This window comes from Sinocyclocheilus rhinocerous, unplaced genomic scaffold (assembly GCF_001515625.1).
Source record: "Sinocyclocheilus rhinocerous isolate Xijiao unplaced genomic scaffold, SAMN03320098_v1.1 scaffold568, whole genome shotgun sequence".
NCBI lineage: Eukaryota > Metazoa > Chordata > Actinopteri > Cypriniformes > Cyprinidae > Sinocyclocheilus > Sinocyclocheilus rhinocerous.
Window position 1 is genome coordinate 1300512 of NW_015652173.1, and position 10471 is coordinate 1310982.

General features: G+C 35.0%; 1 protein-coding gene across 1 annotated transcript in view; it reads right to left on the bottom strand.

Annotated features, from left to right (window-relative positions):
* The window catches only part of LOC107714007 (NT-3 growth factor receptor-like), a 230652-nt gene that overhangs the window by 179177 nt on the left and 41004 nt on the right, over nucleotides 1–10471 (bottom strand). The window contains exons 2-3 of the mRNA XM_016519696.1: nucleotides 7704–7778; nucleotides 3881–3952 (exon numbers count right to left, since the gene is read on the bottom strand). Coding sequence (XP_016375182.1) covers nucleotides 3881–3952; nucleotides 7704–7778 — 147 coding nt within the window. The remainder of the gene's footprint in view (nucleotides 1–3880; nucleotides 3953–7703; nucleotides 7779–10471) is intronic.

A 10471-nucleotide genomic window follows, 5' to 3' on the forward strand; every position in this document is an offset into this window, starting at 1 on the left:
TAATAATCCTTAGGGGATCAATAGGGCCCTGCGCCTTTCAATAAAAAATAATAATAATCCTTAGGGGATCAATAGGGCCCTGCGCCTTTCTGGCTTGGGCCCTAATAATCCTTAGGGGATCAATAGGGCCCTGCGCCTTTCTGGCTTGGGCCCTAAAAAGAAGGGGACACCTATGAGTGACGGGTTTTAGAGAAGGACAAAATTAGAAAGAATGAGAGAGGGCAAAAGAGAGACTGACAGAGTGAAAATTCAAGAGAAATTGGCATGAGGGAGAAAAGAAAGAGACCACCACCAGAACTACAACTAAAAGTAAAGCTAAGGCAATACAAAAAATAAAATTAAAAATTAAAAACAAAAGCAAAACAAAACAAACAAAAAGCAAAGCGAAACAAAAACATCTTATTGACCCCAAACTTTTGAACTGTAGTTTATAAATATTTATAAAGCAGTGCCCTTAGTAGTCTACCAAATGAAGTGATGAAGTGACATTAAACACCAAACAAAAAAAGCAAAAACAAATCAAAAGTACAGCTAAGACAAAACAAACACATCGAAAAAAAGCAAAGCAAACAGAAAAAAAAAACATCTTACTGAACAAAAATCTTACACAAACAAAACAAAAACACTAGTTGGTTTGTTTAAAAACAAATTCTAAAAAGTAGCTAATATTCCATTTTTATATTCATATTTTTTATACTTGATAAAATAAATGTTAAATTATTATTTATATATTTTCCAACTTTTTTAAACATTTGGTTAGTTTGGTCTGTTACAATTTGACACATTCTAATCATTTTGCACATGCTTATCAACCAAAACGTTCTACTATTTCAGAGCAAAATTGACTAAAAACAAATATTACAGCCTGCAAGCCGTCTATATAAAGGAAAAGTGACATTTTATTGCAAGGAGGTTCAGTGAGCGGACAGAGTTTTTAATGAGAGTTACTCTCTGGTCCACCTCTGCTATTGCTCATGGGAATAACCTTTACAAGTTACCTATGAAAACCATTGCTGGATATATTGAGTCCTCTCTCCATCGTTCCAATGAAAAAAGATGTTCCTGTAGAAATCCAGAAGGCAACCTTTCATTTCGCCACACATGGCTAGTAGACACATGAAAGCGAACACCCAACTTCAAAAAGCAGGTCGACCAAAGCAATAGGCCCCTGTATTGATTTCTTTTTCTTTTATCCAAAGCTGCTGAAAAATTTCCTTTGGTGGTCGGGGTATGAAAACAAGGAATAAACACAAGGCAATCAGCCCCTTGATAGCGAAAACTCTTACTGCAAGGGTCACAAAGCTTGGCAAATCTCCAAAACAAGTGGCTGCCTAAATCTAATGTTAAAGTCAGTATAAATTCACAATTAAAAGTATTCTAATTTTTCATCAAAATGTAATAACTAGCTTTTCAACATTTCGGATGTTTTAAAAATAGTTCTAAAAAATTAAAAAGGTTCATTTTTATTTACAAATACAGGAAAAAAAGTGTCAGTGGGATCAAACAAAACATGCATGGCAGTATATTAACCTTTAAATGTAAATAAAACAAAACTACCAACAAAAAAAAAATAATAAAAAAGATTTTTGTGTGTATTGATCCAGAACAATGATGCATTTTTTTAGTGCTAATAACTTGATTTCCCTGTAAGTACGGTGATTTATTAATCATCCACGTCAAATGTCAAAACAGAAATGGGAAACAGATAACACTGCCGCTTTGTTCCCAGGACCTGACCCTGTGTGTGTTGTGAATAACACGTCTGGAAATCTCTGGGATTTTTTCGATCATAAAAGTCAGTGCTCTGTGACATGGGATGGGAGAACAAAACAAAAGGGCCCAAAAAGAGACGGTACTGTAGTATGTGCTTGTATGACTCCTCCTCTCTCTTTCTCTCTCACACAGACATAGTGTTGAATATGTCCTAAAGAGAAAGACGCCCCTATATCTGTTGTCTTGGTCACCATTGCTCAATCACAAAAAACCCAGACTTTCAACCCTAAACTATTAAAAAAAACAATAATAAAAATGTAAATCATACACGTTCAAAACAATGATGGATCTAAATAAAGATTGAAATAAACCTATATCTCTTCAAAAATAAAAACTGTACTTTAGTTGTTCCTCATTTCTACAACAACTAACTAATTTGCCCCTAATAATTACGCTACATACTTGTACAAAAAATGTAATGATGTAAAAATGATGATGATCTACAACAACTATTTTGCCCATAAAAGTTATTCTACATACTTATGAGACACAACTATAAGAAAAAGGGAAATACAAAACATGATGTATGGAAAAAAACAAGAAAGAAAAATCACTTGATTTCCAAACAAGTAGTAAAAGACTTATTTATTTTAAGATATTATTTAAATGTGTATGCTAGCTATGTATGAGATATATGAAAATAGCCTTAGAAAGACAAATTAGTCAGTTATTTTATTCCCAAAAAATGAGCGCTGTCAAATTGATTAATCGCATCCATAAATAAAAGCTAGTGTTTACATAATATATGTGTGCACTGTGTATATTTATATATATATATATATATATATATATATATATATATACTTAATTGCATCCAAAATATAAATTTGTGTTTAAATAATATATGCGTGCGTACGGTCTATATTTAAATGTATATATAAATACACACACATACATGTATATATTTAAGAAATGTATGTAATATATTTTTATTTAATACTGATTCATCGATTTGACGGCACTAAAAGAAAAAATGTAAAGTTTAATTTCCAAAACAATTTAGTGTGGTTGAAGTGACACTGTGGTGGTAACCTTTCAGAAAAATCACAAAAATGTGTACAAAATTGTGTAGATTCCGTGTACACACATAGTTTAAGTTAACAGACTGCTAGTGTCCAGGTTGTACCGGAAACTTGGCATGAAAAAAGGTTCCCGTACACCCTACTAAAGTGCTTACAGTGGACACATGTAGTGACAAATACATGACAGAAAGAGTTCCCGAACATTTTGTATAGACGACATTCACCAGCAACGCTCACCAACACAAAATCGCAAAATCGTCGGTTTATGACAGAAAGAAAATAAGAAGTGCATTTGCAGGGCGTGATGGACAGCACAAATTGGGGTGGACTGTGTGGAGGTGGCAGTCTGCGATTCCATGTCCTTTCCACCGCTCGCCGGCAGGAAATTGGGAAATAACAGTCCTGTCACACTCGTCCCATTCAGCCTTCATTAAGTAAATCATCTCTCTCTTTGCCCGCATTCTCCACCACCGTCTCCCCTGCAACTCAGGCAGCTCTACAGCAAACAATCTTTGTTTATTCAGAGCACACACTGCTGACTGTCGGGACGAGGAAGTGAGTGAGCCAATCTAACACAGAGAATTTCAAGAGGTGCAGGTTGCCGCAGACTGTTAAGCCAATTATCGAAAGGAGTCATTTCGGTCAAGCAGTTTTAAACCATCAAACGACTACAGACAAAGACGATATGTTAACAAGCGCTCCGCAAAGCTGCTCTTTAGAGATTAAACCAACGTATGTGCCTGCCGAGCTACTCACAAAGCTCACTTTTGAGAAATGGTTAAGGGTGGTGCTCAGTAACACATGGCGGAGAGCTTTATCATCATAAATTATGCACGGAGGGCCAAAGCATCTCTCGAATAAGAGCAGCCATGATACTATGCAGAGTATCCAAAGATGGAAAACACATTGTCCCCATTTGCTAAGCATGGCCTACTTAATAAGATATATTGCCTGGTGTAGATGAACGAGTGAACCCAACTTCACGATCCATCTCTAATAGTATGAGTCTCGAGAAACAAACAATTTACTTTCAAATGAGGTGTTTAATCAGAGGGTTCAAGAACATTGTAGCACACAGGACTCACATGTAGTGCAGGTGGGGGTTCTTGGCGAAGGCTCGCGACTGAATCGTACGTAAGTTGCAGTTCACAATGTTCCTGGAATGGAAAAGACAAATAAACATGTATTAGTACTTTTGACCAACCATTTTGACCTTGCTGGACTTTTTTTTTTTTTTTAAGTTGAAACACTTTAAAATCTTGAAACACATGCGAAATTGATGGCAGTTCAGAATATATTGACTTCTAAAGCCACTTTTTGTAATGATATTTAGTTCATTCTTAAATCTATAATTAACAGCTTCTCACAAATTAATCTCACTATTTCTAAAGAAGATTTGTATTTCTAAAGAAGTTTTCAAACAGCTTCAGTTTCATACTGAAAATCAAAAGAACATGCGGATGAACTTCAGCTGATCATTAATTTATGTCTCATTCCAGCTTTTTTCCCCACAATTTGTGCAAAGAGAAAATGTTTGTGACAAATATTTAGAAAGAGTGCAAGAGATGTGATGAAAAACTTGAGAAACTGTAATGCTACGGGGAAAAAAACGCCTGTGGCAAAGGACAATTAGGTTATGCTAATGTCAAATGCTGCGCTAAGTTGCTCTGATTAGCCTTTAAGATTTTGCAAAAAGATTTTATGTGTGCAAATCATAGGTCTAAGAGGAGGTGAGCTGGTAAAAAAGAGTGAAAGACCAGTTCATGTTCGTCATTTTAAATGGATTTGACAGCAGCTAGGGGCTAAACGGGCTACTAATTGCCTAGCCGACTCGCAGCAGTGTCAAAAGGGAAAATGTGGAAGTAAAAGGGAAAAAACGTCATCTAATCTTCTCTTCCAGTCTGTCTCCTCTCCTCAAGTAACATCAAGGGCAGAATATCATCAAGAGCCTGCATCCTTGCTCCCGGAGTTATTTACGCTGGCAGCTGGAATCAATTATGTATATTGAATAAATTTTTTTTTCATTGGCATTTGTGAGATGTTTATTTGCACGAAGCACTCTCTGCTCTTGTTATTAGAGATGTTTGCGTGAGCGATTACATCAAAGTATTTCTTTTAGCATGAGGTTGGAGACTTGAGCCCGGATGAACATGATACTTAACATGGATAATCACCAACTGCCAATTCTGAATCGTGAACGGTGGCCTGAACGGAGGTCTCGGAGCAGGCGAGACTGATTCTGAGGAGGATAATTGAAGACATGAGTTTGCCTAGCAAATTATTTAGAGGATAGGAGTGTTTTAGTATGTACACCCAAATCCTGTCGACTGCAACATTCAGCCTGATTGATCTACAGCATATGGTTAATTACGGATACCATGATCGCTAGAAAATGTAAACGTGTCTCTTAAGGCCTGTTCATAACAAGGACGATAACTATAACGTTAACTATACAGTTTCAATAATCTTTCAAATTATTTAAGAATTGAGACATCCACACTAAATATATTGAAAAACAGAGAATGTTATCGCTGGAATAACTTCCTAAATGATTTTTTTCCCAGCTGATGAACAACCAAAACCCTGGCAGCCAATCAGAATCCAACAGAATTTGACGAGATTTAAAATGTAGGTCATACTTTATTTTAAGACCCAATTCTCACTATTAACAAACCATTAACTACAACTTTTACCTCAATAAATTCCCAATTTGCTGCTTATTAATAGTTAGTAAGGTAGTTCTTAAGTTTAGGTATTGGTTAGGATTATGGATGTAGAATATGGACATGCAGAATATGTGCTTTATAAGTACTAATAGACAACCAATATGTTAATAATAGGCAAGCTTATAAGCAACTAGTTAATAGTGAGAATTGGCCCCTACACTAAAGTGTTACCAAAATTTAAAGCGGCAGATGACAAAATTGTAGCATGCTTAATAAACAGGACATTATCGTTAGAGTTATCATTCTTAGTGGCCTTTAAAGGGACAGTTCACCCAAAAATGTCATTTCTGTCATCATTTATACCTGATCTCATGATGAAAACTTACCTGTGGGAACTTTTTTCGCAAAATGCAAAATACGTACCAATAATTACATATCACTGCAGTTTCCAACAGAAATGAACACTAAAGGAGGTAAAACAGTGAGCACTTGTAATCGTTTTCATACACAGTTATGATTACAGCTCCATATATTTCGCTTTCCGGACGTAACAAGCTTGCTCGGTAGCTCAGCCAGCATGGAATTGGACTTAGGATGCGTAATCCTTGGGTATGAATCCCGTGAAAAACATGACTCACGATGAAAGAGCTCAAAGATGAGAGATCAAAAAAACAAGCTAAAACAGCATGCTTGCAATTGCGTTTTTACGACACATTCGCTTTTGTTCATACTATCGGGTAGGTTTAAGTGTAGAGCAGATGGTATGTTATTTTAAAACATCACGGAGCATTAGAGTTATAGCGCTACTCAATGGACATTTTAATTCAGAACTGCGGTGACGCATACAAAACCAACATCACATAAAACGTACCATATGTACGTTTATCTGTTTGGGGGAAAAAACCCGAACACTCTTTTAGAGCCACTCTGTGGACATTTCACATCGAATATGTCACAAAACGTACATGGCGCTAAGTATTTCGGATCTCATCATGAGATCAGGCTCCATTTATTCATCCTTATTTTGTTCTAAACCTAACTTTCTTACATTTTAAAGAATGTGGGAATGTGTGTTTTACATTTTAAAGAATCTAAATGACAGATTTTGTTTTTTCTTTCAATGTTGGGTAAACTATCCCTTTAAAAACATCACAAATATCACTCAAGTTAAGAAAACTTAAGCTAAATTAGCAATAAAAGATTTAATGACAATTTAAAAACAGCAGCTTGGTGAAACTAAATTGTAGATGTTTGGTGAAAAATAACATTTTTGCACTAAAATAGTGTGCTAAGTGTTTAATGAATTCACCTTTGTGTTAAAATGTGGGAAGAGCAGGAACGCTAGTGTATGTACAGATGTTTAAATACCAAAAGTTCAAGTTTGGTGAATTTAGGGCTGCAAATTTAACCGACGAAAAAACATTTGAACAATACAGCATCTGAAATGTGTTGGACTGATTCTTGTCTCAATACTATGAACACAAATGTCAAAGCTGCATGATTTGTTGCGTTCTGGGAGCAGTTACTTTTGCATTTTAAACGTTTAATTATTTGTGACTTCTTAAAAACAGAAGCCCTAGAGTGTGGAATCATATCACATCATAATTTCACATGCTAAAAGCCTAGAGTAACCACACATTTACTCTGGGGGGAAAAAGAAAAAACAGAAAAAAAACGGAATCTTCCCCTCCAGAGGCAGACCGTGATCTGCCACATCACCTTAATAGTAAAAGGTGAGAGTTAACCGCTAATGAGAACCTTACTAATCATTGCTTCTGGTCTCCATTAACCAGTAGAGTTGTAATAGGAAGGAAGAGGAGGTCTGAGGGGCTCTTGTGAGGGAGGAAGCCCTACTTATGAAGAGCCAAGTAAAGATACGTGCAGGACGGCAGCAGACTGAATTAGGTAAAGCAAGGCTTGAGCAGATGGAGGGTGTTGGGGGATGTAATTAAATTTTCTGGCTACTTCAGCAGCATTATTTGATCATTTTAAAGCAGGCCTTGGGGAGGCACTTTTTAATGTGGGTCTGGCTAGAAAAAGCTTTTGGATGCCACTGTGAAAGTCGCCCATGCTAGCGTGTCATCGCTAGCAATACATTCCTGCAGATGTCAGATCAAAAAGCTATCTTTGGCGATTTAGGTTTCTTTTTTTAAGTGTGGCAGCACCCTGGCATTGACCCCACATTGATTTGCTTGTTATCAGTATTGTCCTAAGCGAGATGTTGTAGTGATGTGGTACTCACAGTCTCTGAAGCCCAGTGTACAACTCCATGTCAACGTCCCTCAACGTCTGCAAGCCCGACCAGTTCTCAATGTGTCTGTAAAGAACATACATAAATCCAGAACATAGAATTAGACGATATTCATCTACAAATTCCCATTAGCCTGTAGAGAAGAGAAAGATGCTGTAATTAGTTCAAAACAAGAGCGTAACAAAGATTAGAAATGCACCAATATCAAAAATCCTGCCCAATAAGCCAATAATAATCATGTTACAGCAATAAATGATAAATGGCTGATATTAAAATTATGTACTACTTTGTCTAAAAATAAAAATAAAATAAAAAATAAACATATGAATAAAATCAATTATTAAATGCTACACGTAAATTTAGCACAAACAACCACAACATTATTAATGTACAGTATGAAAAAATTATATTATTTTTTTATATATAAAAAAAAAACATTTAACAGTGTTATTAAATAGGAGAAATAGGAATGCACAATTAAATATACAATATCTACAGAGATTAAAATAAAATAAAAACTGTAATATTGGCTGATATAATACCAATATATTGTGCATTTTTACTAGACAAACACACAACAGACAAGTGACTGGATATATTCAAACCCAAATTTGAACTTTCATCACCCACATAACCCATGCACTAACCTCAAGGCCATGGCTCCAACTTATATAGCACATTTGATAAAGCCCCAAAAAAAGAAAAAAATTTAATAGAGCCCAAAGAACAAAAATAGACAGCATTCATGATTTTTGCAGTCCTATACTGATGCCAGTGGTTGACAGAAATAACTAGACCTCTTCAGAGCAGCTGTGACAAGAGCCAGCTGGCATCATCGTTTTGTGAATTAGCACCCATTACAACACTGACTATGATTAATAAATGTTTTCAGAAGTTTCACCAACGCCATAACTATGTTTCTAGAAGTTTCCCCAGCTCAAACGGTGATAAACACAGCCGCTCAGAAGACAACAAGGGCTTGCCGACGAGCAGACAAAATTAAAGTTTGAGCTCTGTGCATCATATTAAAATGTTTATCCTTTCATGTCAATGCAGGCATAAATATTACAAACACACTCTTAAAAATAAAGACATCAAAAGGAGGGTTTCATAGCGATGCCATAGAAGAACCATTTTGAGTTCCCCAAAGAACCTTTTAATGAAAAGTTTTAAAAGAACCATTTTATTCTAAGTGTAAAGAATATTTCAATAATCTGAAGAACCATTTTCCACTATAAAGAAGTTTTGTTCAGTGGAAAGGCAGTTGATCATGGAGCTACTGATGCCAATAAAGAACGTTATTTTTAAGAGAGTATGTTGGTCCTCAAAAAATAAAGACACCATAGCTAAAACATATATAAAGCAAAGCAGCATCTACGAACAAACCATGCTTTGTTTGAGCAGACAATGGCAAATAGAGATGGTCATTTCCCATTCAAAGCCAGTTATCAGAAGCATAACACCATCATCTCGCCTCTCTTCATTTTCATAAGTTACCCATATCAAATACTGACAATTTGCATTCTGAGAACATCAGGATCCAGCCGAGTAATTAAGCCCACATTGGCTGTTCAGACAGAATCTGTCATACACCAAACAAAACCAAATTTAGCCTGGACAGAACCATCCATAGAGATTTTCAGACCTCAAGAAGAATGGGAAAAAAAGCACAAAAAAAGACGATTTCTTATTTCATTCTATGGTAATTGTATATGCTGAAAGTCTTGTAATGGTGATGTTCAAAGCATGCACATATTTACAAATAACTAATCAACTTTTGTACTTGGGGGAGAGACTGGAATGCCAGGAAAATCTGTTTTTCTAATCAGTACTGTTCTGTGAAATGTGGTTTTGGAAGCCCTTCGGTTTGAAGGACCCTCTTGGCTGCAGGAAAGTGTTTTCCAGTGTCAGTGACGGAAGGCTTTAGATGAACAGCAGAAGGCTTCTGCCTCACCAGCATCTGTCTTCAGCTGGCTCATGTGCCGTAGAGGACAGCCTGGAGACATATGTGGATGTACTGTACCAGGACCTCATTCACAGTAAACAGTATCATCAACAGTAAACAAACATCAATGAGAAACGATAAAAAAAAAAAGAGAAGAAGTGGTGCAACTAATGGACTAAAATGAAAAAAAAAAAAGAAAAATAATACATATAGGAATATAGAAAAATAATAAATAGAAGAATAAAGAAACATTCTTTTTTTTTTTTCTTTTGCAAGAAATGCAGCCAAGGATTATTTTTCATATGTATTCATTTTACACCATTTTACTCTAACTGAGAAATTGCATATATATATTTTTTGTAAATAAAAATATCACTTTAATTATGATAATGTGCAAAATGATGACAACATCAACTGTAACTGGACAAACTTTACAAAAAAAATTAAAAACAAAACTCAAACATTCATTGGTTATATTTAAATATCATTCATACTATATAATTGTATTTATTAGTTTAGTTAAATTTTATTTACAGTATATTAAAGTTTTTTAATTGTATGTAATTGTGTAATTTGTATCACTTGGATGTTTTTTAAATATTTAAAATATTTTTTTAAAGATTTATTTTAAAGATTTTTTAAATATTCCTATTTAGCTTTATTTTGATTGCAGTCTTAGTAATTTTAACACTTTAATTTTAACTTAATTCAGTTCAAATTCTATATTTTATTTCTGCTTCATTTGTATTACAGAAAAACTATTTTTAAAGTTGTAGCTAACAATAACAAAATTGAGATACGATATATATATATA